General features: G+C 35.4%; 1 protein-coding gene across 1 annotated transcript in view; it reads left to right on the top strand.

The window, feature by feature from the left end:
- LOC115448595 overlaps window positions 1-18,132 on the top strand; it is a 124,312-nt gene that overhangs the window by 13,780 nt on the left and 92,400 nt on the right. The window contains exon 2 of the mRNA XM_037440777.1: window positions 17,039-17,125. Coding sequence (XP_037296674.1) covers window positions 17,039-17,125 — 87 coding nt within the window. The remainder of the gene's footprint in view (window positions 1-17,038; window positions 17,126-18,132) is intronic.

Genomic DNA, 18,132 nt, shown 5'->3' with positions numbered 1-18,132 from the left:
GCCCGACGACTGACCTTCCCCCCGGACGTATCCATAAGGGACCGACAGCAATCGGACACGCGTGGAGGTTTTCTGCGTTGCACCCCAACCAACGGCTTTACGTGCTTTCCGAGGCACGGGGGTATCACACCGCGAACTTCCTGACTCCGAGCTGCGACTGAGTAATTTTTTTAAGATGGATAAACCCAGTCACAATTATTTTGGCCCGACTCGGGATTCGAACTCAGGACCGCAGCGCGGTAGTCGTACTTGTACCGTGTACAATTACAGCTACGCCACTGATGTATTTGTTATATATGAACAATTATGGCGGTGTAATGTATAAGGCATTCTTTCCCAGTTTCTTGAATTTATTGCTAAATTGTATTTTTTAATACTTACGTCAGTTCAAGAGCCAAATTCAAAGTTATACTACTATTTTATACGAACTAAAATTCACCAACTTTAAATTTCCAACTAAAGTTAGATGAAAGAACAAGTTCATACGAAATAAAACAGAATAAGTAATAATGACTGCTTTAGAGTCAGGTCCAAAAGACTTACAACAGATGGAACGGACTTAATCAGTGAAAATAGTGGAGACAATACTGCCAGGATCCATCGGCAACAAAGCGAATGCAAAAAGTTTGATGAAGGCTGCGTTAAACACCACGAGCGACGGTTTGTCCATTGTACTGCGCTGCACTCGCTGCCTCTTCTTTTCTTTTGTTTTTCGACAATCTTTATTTAGGACAGGGTTTTTTCAAAGGATTTTCTGACTAACTTCGTTGTTATTACGTTTCTTAGTATGCAAACATTAGAGTCAAGTCTACTAAAAAAATATAGAATTGTGATATCCAAAAAATTCAACTTAAAAAAGTGTGAAAGAAATGAATTATTTTAACCAACACGAACAAAAAAGACTGCTAGTTTTGTCATTTACCCGTTTTGTATGCAAACGAATATCTACCACTTTAATATTATAAAACATCATTGCTGCTAAACAAATACTAAAATTCATTTCATTCAAATCGGTGAGGTTTCGGAATTATTAAAATCTATCCATCATAATTTGGGATTTTCATTTAGAATGAAACAAGCACTTTTCGAAGGATTAAATTTATGCATGACATGAGATGGAAATCAGTTCGGCGTGGGTTCATCAATTATATTACGTGTACTTGGTACTTTAGGCATGGAAATAGGTACTGCAATTATGTTTGTACATACGTATAATATATGAAATTACAAAATTTATGTTATAATTGAAAGAAAACTATTTATGGATATGATCGCGGTTATTTATATTATTATTTTCTCTCGACGTTTAGCGTGATAACCGCGATAAAATTCGTAAATAATTTTATTACAATCTAAAATTCGCGTAAACGTAAGAAATTATTTTGTTATATTTTTTTTACTGTGGTGGCAATTGTGTAAGTATACTTAAAAAAATATAATAATAGAAATATTTTCATGATAATTACTAGCATGTATGATCTTATTATTTTTATTTCTTGTACCTACGTCACTTTTTTACCTTCTGTAAGAGTTAGCTTTGTGTTGTATTAGGTACACAATGTCTATACTTGTGGATCATAACGATGTGTAATACATGAAGTGCTCATTCGGTACTCTAGATATGAAATGTTTCGTCTCTGTTTTTTATTGTAAACTTGTTTACATCTTTGTGGAAAAATAGGACACGCCATATGAATTCGTAAAATTATTTAATATTTTATCAAATAAATCCAATTATCACATTTAAATATAACTGTTAAACGAAAAAATCTACACATACTACATTGCGTCCGATAACCTGAGATATTGATGAAGTCTCATTATTTCGCAAAGTCAAATTATAATGTTGTCCGCGATAAATATATCTACAAGTTAAAACATAATACTTATATCGAATTGAGAACGTGCTTCATTTTTGAACGTCAGTTAAAAAAAACATCATTATACGGGTTAAAATTACCAGCAAATGTTGTAAGAACCATAAAACTGTCGATATTTTTCCTTATTCCCTATATCTTTAGATAAAAAATACCAGACGGAATATGAAAGTTTTTGCATGAGTTCAATCATTTACACGCCATCTCGCGGCACGTGCCAGAACTACTTTTTGTTCGCCAGGGAATCGCATATTAAAGGGAATTAATAAACGTCGTGCCGAAGTTACAAACGTAGTAAAACGCGTGATTTCTATTGAGGTGTAGAAACTTTATTCTTGAGGGCAAAGGGATCGGTACTATGGTATGGATAAAAGGATACAATGTAGGATTGATCTTCATAAGCAGGACACTATACGACGGTTGAAAGGCTTATTGAATTAAACGACATTTTTTTTTTCAACATTTTTTAACTATGTTAAAAAAACATAGAAAATGCTGCTGATTTTAATATGTGTGAAAGTTAGTGTCGCAAAAAATTTCGCTTAAGTCCACTAGCCTTTCAACTATCGCTATGATTGTATGAATTTTCCCAAACTTTGATATTTTGCGGGTATCAATCAATGATATAAGGGTTCGGAAAAGAGAAAGAATTGGGTGTTCTGCGATATTAATATTCATACGAAAAGCGAAATCAAAGTGCTCAAAGAAACCGTGTTCAATATTTATACTGCAAAAGACACTTCTACGCAATAAATATGCGTAAAATGTTATAAGGAGTTTGGTTTGTCACAAACGTCAGGCCTTACACGACACGCAGTAAAACGCGTGATTTCCATCGAGACATATAGCGCTGTTCTATTGTTCAGTAACTGGGAGAACTCGAGTAATAACTCTTGGGAAATCTCAACGTAATGATCTCGTGCAGTGTGTAATAAGCTTTAATCTATATTAAAATCTTATTATGCGACGAACAAAAACATCCGCATTACATAATTATCGTATATTGTTATGATGCGCAGAGATAAGATTCACGATGTCATTCTTAAGAGGTGTAATTTGCGGATTTTTCTACCCAGTATGTCGTTTTTTGGAAGTTCTAAAATGGAGTCAGCTAGTCGTAGTTACAGACGAATTTAGAGAATATCAAGAAGATAAATTATTCTTACCTTAAATACCGTCGCGTATTCTTTGGTATGATTTTGCGATGATCACCACATTCCGTGAAAAAAAAAGTGATGATGTACTAATTATAGCACATTCTCGAAAGAAATTACCGTTTAACGATATTAAATACAAATATAATTTTGTTTAACTAAAGAAATAACTTGATTTCTGAAAAATCTTCACTCTCAGACGAACAGAACCAACACGCTTGAAATAATGTCACATCCAAAGCAAAAATTCTCTCCGACGCCAACAGAGCAGTGTCTCAATGTAGAATAGAGTGAAGCTCATCAATTAAACTGCCACGTCCTGTGACGTCGAATGTAAAAAGTTAATTCACTCCCGGAGGAATTCCCTCGGTCGAATTAAAAAATGCTCGGGAACCGACTGACGGATTGGAGCGGGGAAAGTGGGGAAATTAGCGTGAGTGACAAGACAGGGTCGTGTCTTGAGATTTTGTGTCGCCTTCTCAGTTTATTGTGCTTTTTACCTTGAATAGTGAGTCAGTTGGTTACATTATTGTTACGCTTAAGAAGCGGTACGTTTCAATTGATAGTCCATACTTTATATTACATAGTAAGATTTATCGTTGTTTTGCGCTCAACATCTGAAAACATTATTTCACAATGTTTAACAACCGCTAGTAACTAAAGCAGCTTAGTAGCACAAGCATTCTCACATGCGGAACTCTTGCTCACTGAGTATTTTTATTATATTACAATTAGAAAAAATATACCTATAAACTGAACTATAACGCAAAACTTTGTAGTATTTTATTTGAATATCAGATCACTAGCCAGTAACAGAAACAGTACTTACACACACATCACGCATTTATGTCTGAAGGGGTATGCAGAAGCGCAACTTGGGCACCCTCTTTACGCCAAGTGTATTCCGTCCCCATGATGTGATAGGGGACGAGCCTATCACATCATATATATATCGGGCACAAATTCCAGACTCCCAGCTAATATTGAGCAGAAAAACCCAACTAACATTTTCCTAACCTGGGATTCGAACCCAGGACCTCAAAGCACTGCTGTACCACTTATGCAGTACAACTATGCTACCGAGGCAATCAGTACATTACTTGCTTCTAATTATCGCAGTTGTCCATCTAGTCCCGACTTCCCGTGCAACAAGAGTGTGTCAAGAGCTCGGCCCACCACGAGTGCAGAGCGCCGATGTCCCGCCAACTTCTTTGATTAAAACTTATGCAAATCGGAAGACGCGATTCAAGTGGCTTCGGCGACTTACCCAAACGATAGTTGGGGGTCGGCGCGAGTGATGAGCAAAGAGCGTAATGCCAGTGATCTATATGATTTTAATTATCTTTTATCAGGTGTTGCTCGCGGCTTGGATCGCGTAAAAAGCCTTTCGCTTTACGCTTTATGGAAGCAAAATAACGGGTTAAAAGTAGCCTAAATGTTAAGTCAGGACATGATATGTAAATAAATTTTATTATGTATGCATTGTATCAATAAACATAATATTGTTATTTATAAGTGGTTATGTACGATCTTTTGGCAAATAAAGAATTATTATTAAATACGTTTAATTACGGTCTGTGTGCCAAATGTCATCCAAATCTTTTCAGCTGTTCCTGCATTTACTTACATTATACGACCAAACTTTTTGACAAGTATTCCGATTTATTATAAGCATAAGTAAAATGAAATAATTAGTAAGATAAGATTATACTTTGTTTGAAGATCTACATAAAATTATAATAGTCGGAGTAGTAAGCGGTATATCTTGTTGTTGAAAGAACATTTTGGAAACTCCTGGATCCCCAAGAGACAACTGGTTTTACCTGTTCCTATTTGTAGCACATTTTCACTTAATAATTAATATTCGAGTTACGTTAAAGTTTTGACTCCTAAACATCGAAATTCGTAAGTTTATGATATTTTTAAATATTTTAATTAAAATATTCACAGGATAAATCAAAAGTTACTTATAAACTTTGCTATGTAAGGCCATATGTTCTTTAGTAACTACTTTCGCGCTAAACTTTTCGCCGCAGTTCAGGCCAAAGCGCTTACCGCGCGAGTCCCCGCGTCGCCGCGTCGCGTCGCCTCGTCGCGCTGTTTGTGGTGATTTTAATTAAGTTCGCGGGATCCGAGCGTGTTGAGTGACACGTCGTCCTGCCTCCCCCTTCACACCCCGCACCTCTTGGCACACCTCCTTATCGCCCCGCGCACTACACTCTACCAGCTGACTACATATCTTAATTTAATTAAAATTATTTATTGTAAAATCATTTCTTTATGGTATGTTTACATTTAAAGATTAAAGATTTACAAGTTTGATTCAATTTTATTTCAAATGTTTAATGATATTGGCTTTTTTATGATCATAAAAGGCAAAAAGGTTACCTACATATAAACTTAATATTACTCTCTAATAACCGTGCTCGATACTTTATGGACTAGCTAAGTAATTTTATTCAAGGTGTTTCCAATAAATAATTATTTAGAATGTAACAACTGCTTGATTTTAAATTATTTGATGGTAAAAAAAATACAAACTGTGATTAGTTAATATAAGGATTGCTATGTATATTTTTAGTAGAGGTTAATCTTAATACTGTATAATATTTGTTTCTTTCATTAATTCTCCAAAATCTTTGTACTACAACGTCACAAATTCAGAATACGAATCGAAATGCATTGTTAACAAGCTAACTTCTGAACAGCTTGTGAACTGCGCAATACAAATACACGCGGACCAACATGACAATAAAACATTTTTTTTATAAAAAAACAATTTTGTGGTCTCGAAGTTTAGTTAACGATCCGTTACGTGCATTCAACTCTAGAGTGACTGCAACCAAGGAACCAGGTTTTCTCCATAGATAATTTGATCCAAACAATAAAAAAATATCCTGTTCTGCAATGTAAATACATATAACAAGCAGCTCATAAGCTTCGATGGAACTCAAATCAATTGTAGTTGACACTCTGTACACAATTTCGCAATGGTCCCATTACGTACTATGTTCATTGATATTTTTGTTTACCGAAACATAGCGACGTATTGATAGATTGATTCAAATGTCCAACACAGCGTCCGACATTGTCCACACGAGAGATTACGTTGTTAGCGAAGTAACAAATGTGCGCAGTAACTCATGTGGGCTCAAATCAATTCGTTGCCAAAAGTTTGGCAAGCAGTATTTGTCTTGCTCCCATTTGTTCAGTACTTCGCACATACACAAATTAATTTTGATTGCTAACATGTTCAATTTGTCGGAAATTTGCGTTTTATTAGGGTAGTGTTGACTAAAAATTTTAATAAAGAAATTATAGCTGCAATGTTGTATGGTTTCTCTTACGCATAACGACAAGTAGCGGGTAATTGATAATTTATAATTAACATTCTTATATCCGTCGGTGTTTTGGAGAAACAATTGCAGGCGTATTACAGTCTTTAAAGACGACGTCTGAGATTATATGAGAAGTGTTTAGTTTTTCATACTTGACCTGATTGTAAGAAAGTTAAGCAAATAAATATCGAGAGACATTGACCATTGTCAGAATTATGCATGCTTGTAACAGTTCCTCTGCAAAGGTCTAATATTGATAAATCACTAAAGTACGTAAGTCATTAAAGCGTGTCCCGGCACCACATGTGTAGGGGTCTAAAACATCGGAATTACCCAATTAGCACCCGTTAGGTGACCTGAGCTAACTGAATTGTTCAGGCTGAATAGTTAGTACCCAGTGTTGCTGGTTTCAGGTGCTAATTACAAAGCATTGCGAGAATAAATTACAACGGCCGTGAAATTTGTCGTATTGCTATCATATTACTTATTAACATTATGGCGTTTTTACTACTAATCAGTCATTTTAGGGCATTTATACATGTAATGGACATAGATGCCAGTAGATTGTTCGTTGAATACGATTATTCATAAACGCGACAGTGTAGTGCCATGCAGTGCTTCGTACCTGATTATGTTGAAAATGATATTGATATAGTTAATGAGTAATTATAGCGCTTACCTTGCTACGAGCCTCATACAGTTTCAACAGGAAAAAAGTGGAACATCAAACATTGTTTCCTACCTACGTAGGAAAAAAACGAAAAATTTACAAAAATACAATGTTTCCGCTGGAAACAATTCGCAAACTCCCGGTGGGTTGACTAAAAATATTAAATTTAGCGAAACTTGTCCGTCCACGGGCCGGGCTGGTGCCGGGGCGGGCCGGGGCGAGCCGGGGCGGGCCGGGTCGCTCGTCGGGCCAACTTATAAATTAAACGCTTATGAATAATAATTAAGCATTCTTCGCAAATTATAACCGGGTAAGTTTGAGGCCGCCCCGCGCCCCGCACCGCCACACCCCGCCGCGTCAGAGCGTGAAACTTATTAAACAAATTAATTTACTGCTTCGCGAACTTTTATGTTATTACATTTTTTGGAGGAAAAGCACATAGTTTAGTTGTTCAAAGAGGTTGTAATTATGACCTGCTTGTGTAATAAGGGGTCGCAGTGGAGAGATAAGACGCTGCGGGTGCCATTACTGCGTGAATGTTTGTGTCATCTGTATAACGAGCAAGGGAAATAAACATGCGGCTATGGTTTATAAGTTGCGCTTCTACTTACCCCTTTAGGGATAAAGACATGCTGTATTATATGCAAGCAATGATACTTGCATATAATCCCGCAGTAATATGAATTACTGACTGCTAGATATTATGTATGCACATTGCACAACATAATATTCCAAGATATTTTAGTTATTATATGAAATATGTTGTTATCTCGGGAATCTTCTCGAGACGCGAGTTGGTTATGAATTATAATACACTCTAATACAATCTACAACTAAATATACAAGCATACGTGTCTCAAATTTGAAAATAAAAATACAACTATAATATTAAAAATCCTTTAAAATATCTTGTGTACAGATTTTGTAAGAGATGATAGTGTGCACAATTTGGGCAGATGTAGAACACATAATAGCTTCGGACATTAGGTATCTAAAGCCGACGCAACACAAACAAGATCTCGTAGATTAGAAATTCATGAAGTGGCAACTACTGGCAGGACGCGGTCTCAACTCCGGCTAACTTACAGTCTTAGCTACATACTTACCGGAACAGACAAGCGGAGATACAGTAACACAACATAAATTAACCACAGAATATAGATGTCTAATATATTACAATTCAAATTAGATTTCTATGTGTTGGAGATTGTATGCAGGGGTACATTTAGCTATTATTACGTTATTTATTTCTGCCTTCAACTAATTAGCTGTTGTTATTGCATGAAGCACAATCTAGCTGGAATAATTACTTGTAGTTTCGAGTCTGTCTTCGAATCTAATGTCAATGATCAGCATACTTCAGTGCCATTTAGAGCTTCAGTTTTGCGAAGTGTTACAACTATCCAAGGCCGTGGATGAGTTTACCACAGCAAAAGTATCAGCAAAGTATACACATCTTGTCATTGAAACTTCCTTAACCCGAAATTGTGTTTGAAGTGCCATGCCGTCCCTCCGTACACAGCGCGGTGGACGAAGTTGTGGCGGCTTGTTAAGTTAGTTGTGCGCCGGTGTCGATAGTGGGGCGAAACACTTAGTGTTGTGAAACGGTCTTAGCGCTGGACTTGTGCTTGTGTTCATGCAGCGGAAAGTTTTGGGCGACAAAAGGCTCGTCTCTTATCTGATTAAGAGATGAAGCCTTTTAGTATATTTAAAATTTTAAATGAAGCATAGATTTTATGTTAGAACAAATTTAATTGTTACTGATTGATTTATCAAGTTTCTCTATCAAAATTCCAGTAGTACATATTATAAGAGTTTTTAAATCGTTTAATAACTTCTAAAATTAAGTATTTTTATCCCTTTGTTTCAAAATATAATATATCGTACAATAATGCGTTTTATAAAAGTGCAGTATATTCAACTTGCAACACAATTTACAAAGAAACAGCAGGTTTGACCCTCGGTCCAAAGTTCAGATATTCCATCAACACAACTTTAATCAACAGCTGATTGATGGAGCCTTACTTCGAGGCCAGAGGTATAATATAACCCAACTATATTGCTATAAAATCTTACTAATACTGTAAATGCCAAAGTTTTATAAGATATTTGATTAGGTTTTATGTTCGAAGTAAGTTTAACAACCGATCGGTGGATTTGGATAAATTTGGCACAAAGATAGTTCCAGTGCCGGATTTATATTTTTTATGAGTGTAGGTCACTTTATTTTCGCTGCCCCATGTAGGTATGTTTATGTATGTATGTAGGTTTCTAAAATACTTAATAATTTTCCATTTGTTTGTATTATGGAAGGCACTAAATTTAAATAAACGAATGATTAATTAAATCGAGTGAGCGTCCTCTGAAATCTGCCGCCCCTAAGAGTCTGCCGTAGGCTGCGGCCTATACGGCCTATTTACAAATCCAGGACCGAATTATCCCAGTAGGTATGAATCTTACACATTAGCTAGGTGTGTCGTGCCCCGATCTACATTGGGACTTTTATTTCGAAAAAGGTATAAAGTCTAAAGTAGATAACTATTCACACAGTCTACTGCAAAGATGAAGGTACGAAATATATTTATTTAATTTTTATATTTATGATTGTTTACCTTAACGAGGTTATTTATTAAATTATTGTGTTTATCAAAGTACTTATAATTTTAAATGTCGACATTGTTTATTGTCGCTGAGTTTGGATCTCCTTTGTAGTCCGACTGAACCGCAAACTCACATTCTTTCATAATCATTTTTCTGAATACATATTACCTGTTCCTATCACCTAAATATAGTTTTTTAACTCATTCGGAAAACATTTTTAGTTTTCCCAATAACAGTGTAGATTGTGGGAATGAAAATCGGTATGGAAAAGTTTATAGAAATAATTGAATTTCTTTTTATATAGCGAAATACTCGAGTATTTTTATTCGTAAAATACTTTAGAGAATTCGGTTTGCAGCTGTATACGCGGTTGGGCGCCAGTTGGTGACACATTGTTTTTATACAACTGTGTGGGGAGACCAAAAAACCATTTCCCTATCTGTATCATAACTGTCCGTGAACAGTAAAAATATCATTCTGGATTTGAGTTACAACTTACAAATCTTTCTCGACACTGCAGTCTTTATATTGAGACATTTTGTAAAGTAACACAATAATCATTGCTTGAATCATTCCACTGACCCAATATCCTTTTAACCTGGACGCAGTCCTAGCTCACGACCGGCATAAATAATACCATATTTTCCATGTTTCTAATATGCAACAGAACTTAAAATGACCCATTATTTTTATACAACAAACAGATAATTTGTACCTATCTATAGCCTTAACTAGTTTATAGCTTTTATTGTCACTTCTGGTCACATGTCTCATACTGAAACATGGATAAAATAGATTATAGACTAAAACAATTTCGCGAGATATGAATCAAACTACCATCCCACACTAATGGCATGCGACTTTGTTGTACGCAGGTTCTTTTCCGAACTGAACTTTACCATTCCTTGACAAAGTTTGTTTTCGATTGGCAAGTTGTTAACATCGGTAAGGTCGGCAGCTGCGAGCATTGATAACGACTTCTAAACAAACACGAGCTAGCGGAGATAGTTGACCTCAGGTTGTTTAGTGCATCACCGATCTATTGCAAACAAGGTTTGCTCGTGGAGTTACTCGCTTAGGTAAATATTATTCGCGGTTTAAAAATCATATTTTGTACTTTTCTGAGACAGATTGTGATTTATATACTCAAGACACTGTGCCTGTGTGCCAAATTTCATCCAAATCCATGTAGTGGTTTCAGCGTTTACAGAAGTAACATTTGCTAATTTTCGCTTATTTTATATATTTAAGTAAGATAAAAGGAAGTAAGATAAATTATGTATTTTTAATTTGAGTCAAACTTATCACACGGATAACGCCGCAAGTAACAGACAGTAAAAAATAAAATATAAAGTCATAGTCATAAGCTACCAATAAAGGGTGTAAATTTAACCGATGAACTGAAGTTTATTGAATATCTAATAGATCTAACTAATACGAATTACCAGTATCATATGTGTATGTATAAGTTTTAATTGAGTGTAAATTAATGATTATTTTGATTTTAACCTTTAAGTGATATTGAACTAAATAAAAAAAAACATAAATAGTTATTTTAATACAGTTATTTTGAAATATTATATGCAAAATTAAATTAGACTAATATTATGGATTTCGACTAAAAATATATAATAAGGTAAAATTATAATTGTATCAAAATTTAATAAGTCGAAAGAAAAACAGTGTTTAGTTTATTAAAATCCAAGTAATTGGCCCTTACTCGTCCCGGGAGCATTGCTAAGGCTATCTAATAATGCTGATCAAAATCTAAAAATATGTTATTTGATTAATCCTGCAAAAGTATTACAAAAAATAAAACAAAGTCACTTTTATCTAAAGGGCAAGCAGAGGTGCAATTGGTGAATTTAATTGAGATAAACACGTTTGTCGCTTAACATTACAGACGCTAGCCTACTGGCATCCGGTGCAAAATGTAATTTCGCGCAATGCATGTGAATTTAGGAATCCGAAAATTCTTTCACTTTTCGCAAACTTGCTTTGTAAATCTGGGGATTGATCCAACTCAGTCCAAGCAAACTGAAACTCGACCAATGATTAGTTAAAAAAAAAAATTATTAGTTAAAACTTTATTTTTAATATACCTATCCTTAAGTTTTTTTTAAATTAAATGCGAGTTAATTGTAAGACGTCTATAATTATTATACTAGTACGCGTATAATTGATATCAATAATGGTAAGTCATCAAATTCAAAACAGCGCCATCTATTAAATAATTTCTGAGACACAACATGACTAACTCGACGTCACGTCGTGTGAGCGAACATTGCACGAACCTTTGTGTTCCTGGGTTTATGCGCTGTTAGAATGTATTATCGCATCCACCCGCTAGATGGCGTTATGCTACAATATAATATTTTCAATCTACAACGATCTTAAAACCTATTTATACCCAAAATGATTTGTTATATTATTTTTATCATGGTCATAAAGTTATAAACTACTGAATATGAATGTAGAAATAAATTATTTTAAAGTATAGTTTTAAGGAACTGACAGAGTGGATGATGGTAACTTCGCTTTATAGATATATACTGCGACTAACATATTCTTTCATCTATGCGAAATAATAAGGTAAATTTTGTTTATGGGGGTAATAACTGAAACTTCGAAACGTTTGTCTATAAAAATATTTATTTAATAAAAGCTGCACTGTTCTTGAAATATAATATAATATGGTTTATGTTGTTTTAAAGTATAGGTACTTTAGAAGCTGAAATTGATTTTGTTCATCGATACATTATATACTTATTGTATGAGGTAATGTGGCCAAAGATAGCGCAGTCCCTTACATTGCCTACAAGGGCATAATCCAAGTTTTCGTGTTATTTTTTGTGTTCTAATGCAAACACATACTAAGACTTTTTGTTCCTTCTTTTATCATAATATGTAGTGATATATTGGAATTTAATCAACGGTTTTCTGTGTAATATGATGTGTTCATGAAACGATTGGATGCAGGCTGCTTTCGACAGGTCCATCTGGAAATCTTAGGGGGAGGCCTATGTTCAGCAGAAGACTTTATGTGGCTGACGATGATGATACGATTTTGAGGAGATTTTAAAATCAATTTTACCTTATTATTTATGTAAACTTAAAAACCTTATTTTTTAACTATAACCTTTTTAAGTCCTATTGAACTAACTCTGACTTTAAAAAGCAAAATAAACCAAGTAAATAAAAACACATACACCACACTCCGTGTCACATATCAGTCGATAGAGTCTAGCTTAGTATTTCTAAAAGGTATAACTAATCCCCTGTGATTCGCGCGGTGTACTGGTGCCGGGACAAAGGGAGAAACCTGAGTCGGCGCGACTTGTGGTGACTTACTAAGTCATCATCCGCTACACGCTGTATACTATACAGGGTGGTTCGAACATGCGACCTTTGTTATAGCGGAATGTTGGTTTACCGTGGTTTTGTTAAGGGATAAGGGTGTCTTTTATGTCGTCATTTGTTGCCTCATTGGGAAAGTATAAGCGTATATGAACTAATGTAGATTTGTGTTTAAATCCCAGGATTTTTCTCCGATATAGATAACACGACGTCCTTGGACTGGATCTTCCTACTGGTCGTAACGTTAGTCAGAAATTATAAAAAAAAATTACCGGATGTACGTAAGTACCCGCAATATATGGCCTACACATTGTAATTTGTAGCTCTGATACAACTATTGATATATTGAACGTAGTAATTTGTGTATTCTAAGTTTCGACGTAAGTAGTTTTCGAACAAACTCTTAGTTGATCCAAATCTCAACTCTTTAAGCAATTATGATTCGTTATTAATTATTAATGTTATTAATAATCGAAAATCATTGAAAATTCAAACAAAGGAAATAACTAATAGTTATCACATATCGGAACACCGTGCGTACAAGCACACGCTGTATTCAATTTCCGCGAGCGCCGAACTCACATCGAGCCCGCGTTGTCGCTACGAGCACACTGAGCTTACGCCACCCCATCACACATTACTTATGACCACACAAGGCATGTATAATTACAGGATATTATGTCAATTGAAAAGTCATTTTTCGCGACAGCGAATGCGTAGTGCAGTGTTATGTACAGTCACCCACAAAAGAGGCTTAAAATAATGATTTCCAATCGCTTACTTAATCGTTTAATCTTTTGTGTTCTACCGACAGGTTTTTCTTAGCAAAAATAAAATAAAAGGGGTTTACACATTCCAATTCACGCACCGAAAATTATTTCAATTAAACTTAACGCGTATATTCAATTTCAAAATCATAAAAATAGTTTGCCTATACGCTCTCGCCACACTCCTCTTAGTTTGTCTATACTATTTACTTCTATAACTATCTCTGTTATCATTACTCTTCTTGTATAACCCCCAGCTTATTTACGCAGCTACTGTTTTATCTCTCCACCACCATATATTGACTAATAGTTAATGACATCGGCATTAATTCTTCCTTAGTATACTGTGTCTTGACATGGTGTATGTTCAGTACATTTGTTCCTGCCGCGGGCGCTCGGTCGGTCGCGCTGTGTCGCTACCTAGTAACGTTAATTAAACATTAAATCTAGATGTTAAGCGCTATGCGGTGCTCCAGCACTTGGCACGAATATTCCATGTTATATTCACTGGAATAGGATGAAGAGAAGATAAGTATGTTTAATTTATATCGTTGTATCTAAATTGTATTTAATTTTTTTTTATTTATTTCAATATACTTAATTTTATAGGGATAACTAATATTATACTTCCCAGTTGGGCACGTGCCTCCTCTACTACTAAGAGGGATTAGGCTTTAGTCCACCACGCTGGCCTAGTACGGATTGGGAGACTACACACACCCCCGAAAATCCTAAAGAGAATTTCTCAGGTATGTAGGTTTCCTCACGATGTTTTCCTTCACCCTTAAAGCAAGCGATAATTCACAAAAGAATACAGATATAATTTTTTAGAAAAGTCAGAGGCGTGTGCCCTAGGGATTTGAACCAATGTACTAAGATAACTAATATACTAAGCGGCGATAGCCTAGTTGGTGGCGAACGGACTGTATTCTGACGAAAAATATGTCTGTATTCTTTTGTGAATTATCGCTTGCTTTAACGGTGAATGAAAATATCGTGAAGAAACCTGCATACCTACGAAATTCACTATAGGAGTTATCGAGGGTGTGTGAAGTCTACCAATCCGTACTAGGCCAGCGTAGTGGAATAAGGGCTAATCCCTCTCAATAGTAGAGGAGGCCCGTGCCCAACTGTGGGACAATATATAATACAGAGCTGGTATTATTATATAACTAATATACTAATACGTAGTGTCCGCTCCCTCACACAGGTATATCTGGACAATATTACAATTTTTAGCGATGAAATCCCTATTAGGCGTCACACACACGCCTCTAACAGTATTTAATGTATGTTAAAGTCTACGAATAATAATGAAACTGCAGTTTAAACTCCGCATTGATATATGATAATACTTTGTTTTTAAACTTGTTTAATAGTTTACATAGTAATTTAGAAACAAACTCTCTCTTGCATATGCGCTGAAAGTAAATCCTAGAGCTACCTACATAATATTATAGATAGCTAATGCATATTCGGAGGCAGTCGGTAACCACTAATAGTTAATTATAGGGTGATTGGGCCAGTGCTGGAACAGTTTCGGGCGGCACATGTGCGGATTATTACTATGGAAGTGTACTGCACCATTAATTAAAACTAAATCATCATCCGCACTCCCTTTAAATGGTTCTTTAAATGGTGTGTTACCAGGGGTTTAAACCCCTAGGGATTATAAATATTGATGTTTTTGTTGTGGTTCGAATATCATGTGTTTTGTAATAGTAATGCATGAGCAAATGAATTTCCGTCTTATTAATAAACGCACGGATTGTTTTGCTTATTTAATAATGAATGAATAATTTATATAATTTAAAAAACGCTTACTCATATTTACAATGGAGTAAGTAATTATGTAGTTGTAGGAATTTTTCTTTTTATAAGGCCAAAACAAAGTGACTCCACGGCACCTGATAGTAAGTGGAGTGGGGTCTGCATAGTATGTACTGATGGGAAATGATTAATCCTCGCCAATCGGCACAATTATGCCGGCCTGTTTGAACCAGATATACACAGGCTGATCCCAGAATGCGATACACTTACACAGGCCACATTGTGACTATCCAGGCGGATACATAATATATAACCAGCATTTCTCGTGATGTTACTAGTAACTACTTTAGATAAGCAGCTTGTATAAAAATATTCCAATCCAATTCCAACAATAGTAAATGACTGATGACACTAACTCCAATCTCACTAACCGACCGCTGAGCCAGCGCGTTACTGTAGTTCAGACTGCTCGTAAAATGTGAACTACGAGTCCCGCGACGGAACATTAACTTGTCACCGAACACCGATCTATTTGTCGCGTTCGATGTGCTCCAAGAACTTTAGAATTATGTTCCTTAAGTTAACACTTTACCTGTAATTGAACTGTTCTTTGGAGTAATGTGCTTTAATAACCATGATTGTGAACTATGTTATTTCTTTACTGAACTCTATAAGGCCTAATCAAATGTCTAATATAAAATGTCTTTAGTTATATAATATAAGCGACTTTATTTAAATAATAATTAAATATTCTCATGGACCTTGACCTATCATTTTTTTTATTGCCTTAATAGACAAACGACCAAGCGGTCTGCCTGATGGAAAGCAGTATCCTCTGCCCATAGACTTCACAATACCAACTATGTTCGCCTACGTCATGAATAAAGTATTTTATTTAAGTATATATTTTATTTATATACCCAGATTAGAACAAAGTATTTTACCACAAATTTTATATCAAATGTCCACCTCATGCTCAAATCCCCCTAGGAGTACTTGTGGGTTACATAATGTGTGTAATTGCGGCGAAATGAGGGGTGAGCAGAGTAATAGCGTACTGCTGATTGGTGTTATTGTTGGAGTGCGGTAGATTGAACAGACCGCGAGAGTCCCACGGAGGGACTGTAATAATATTGGTAATTATTGTCGATGCGGTAAATAACTTCTGTTTGTAAATGCTTCGATGCGTGGAAAATTAGAATTAACATTTATTTATAAGCTACTTATTCTTTAAGGTATAAGGAGACCTAACGCAATTTTTTTATGGATAAAGTGCACAGCCTGAATAAACTGGGTGCTTGCGTTGGAGTCTCCAAAAGCCTACATCGGTTTACCAACAAAACCCAGTGTAGCCATTTTCGATGTATTAGGGACGGCACCAGCTTCCTTAACAAAATATGTCTAGTTGGCCAATGCCTATATCATTCATGAGGTCATATGAGATACAGACGTGCATTTTGTTGTATGATATGAATGAATGAATGACGTAGTGTTGTTGTTGCAGTACCTGGGCTCGTTCCCGGTGGCCGGCGGCGAGCACGCGCATGCGCAGCGCAGCGACGCCGTCTCACAACAACTACTGCTTATGAAGGTCAGTATCATAATATTGTTTATTTACACTAGGAACTTAAATTTTCTTATTGGCAGTAACAGCATACTATGGGATTAGTACTCGGAGGTTTTGGGTTCGATTAATAGATCTATCGTCGCGTTATGTGTAATCTAACACGATATAATGCGCAAATAGAGCAATCGCTGAATCCCTGATGTCGGATGATGTCAGACAGGTGGCAGGTTGTAAAAATAAATTGTTTCTGAATCAAAGTTGCTAGGATCTTAGCAATTGTCAAGCATTCAAAAGCCAGTCAATTTACAAATACGTTGCTTAAAAGTTTTTAGGTATTTAGAATAAAAAACATGTTAACAATATATTAGGTTTTATTATACAACTTATTTTATATATCTTAATGACGACTATGTTACAAGGTTCTAAAGTTAAAAGACTTTGCAATGCCGCGTAACATTCATTTTTATAACATCATTTTCTGTCTAATGTACTTTTTGCAACAATTAGCTATTAAGTGAAACTATGTTATCGATGATCTCTAATCGTTCGTTTAGTTTTTGTTGCACTAATCGAATTACACAGTGTCACGCGGTTTCGTTCAGTGATTGATATCTAATCACAACTTTCGATCAGTTCTGATCGCTTCCTAATTATGCTCGAGGCGTAATCGCTCGTGATTGCTTACCAATTATGCTCTACCTCTGTGACGTAGTTTCTTTATTAGCATGCGATTCCGATCGTCCATGCAGAAGATGGAAATGAATTTGTAAATCATAACATATTATGATTATATATATATATTATGATTATATATGACAATACAAGAAAAAAAAGGTATTACCCATAATGTAACTTACACAATAGATATTACTTATAGCTCTACACGTGAAATATTTTCACTTGAATAAAACTATTAGTGACTACTTTTCCGAGATAAAATGTCTAAATAATAACAGGACTTGTCCTATCTATGTGCCAAATTTCATCCAAATCCATTTAGGCGTTTCTGCGTTTACTTACAATCATCATAA

This window comes from Manduca sexta, chromosome 20, assembly GCF_014839805.1.
Source record: "Manduca sexta isolate Smith_Timp_Sample1 chromosome 20, JHU_Msex_v1.0, whole genome shotgun sequence".
Classification (NCBI taxonomy): Eukaryota; Metazoa; Arthropoda; class Insecta; order Lepidoptera; family Sphingidae; genus Manduca; species Manduca sexta.
The sequence above is the reverse complement of the archived record's forward strand: the minus strand, read 5'-3'. Positions and strand labels throughout refer to the sequence as shown.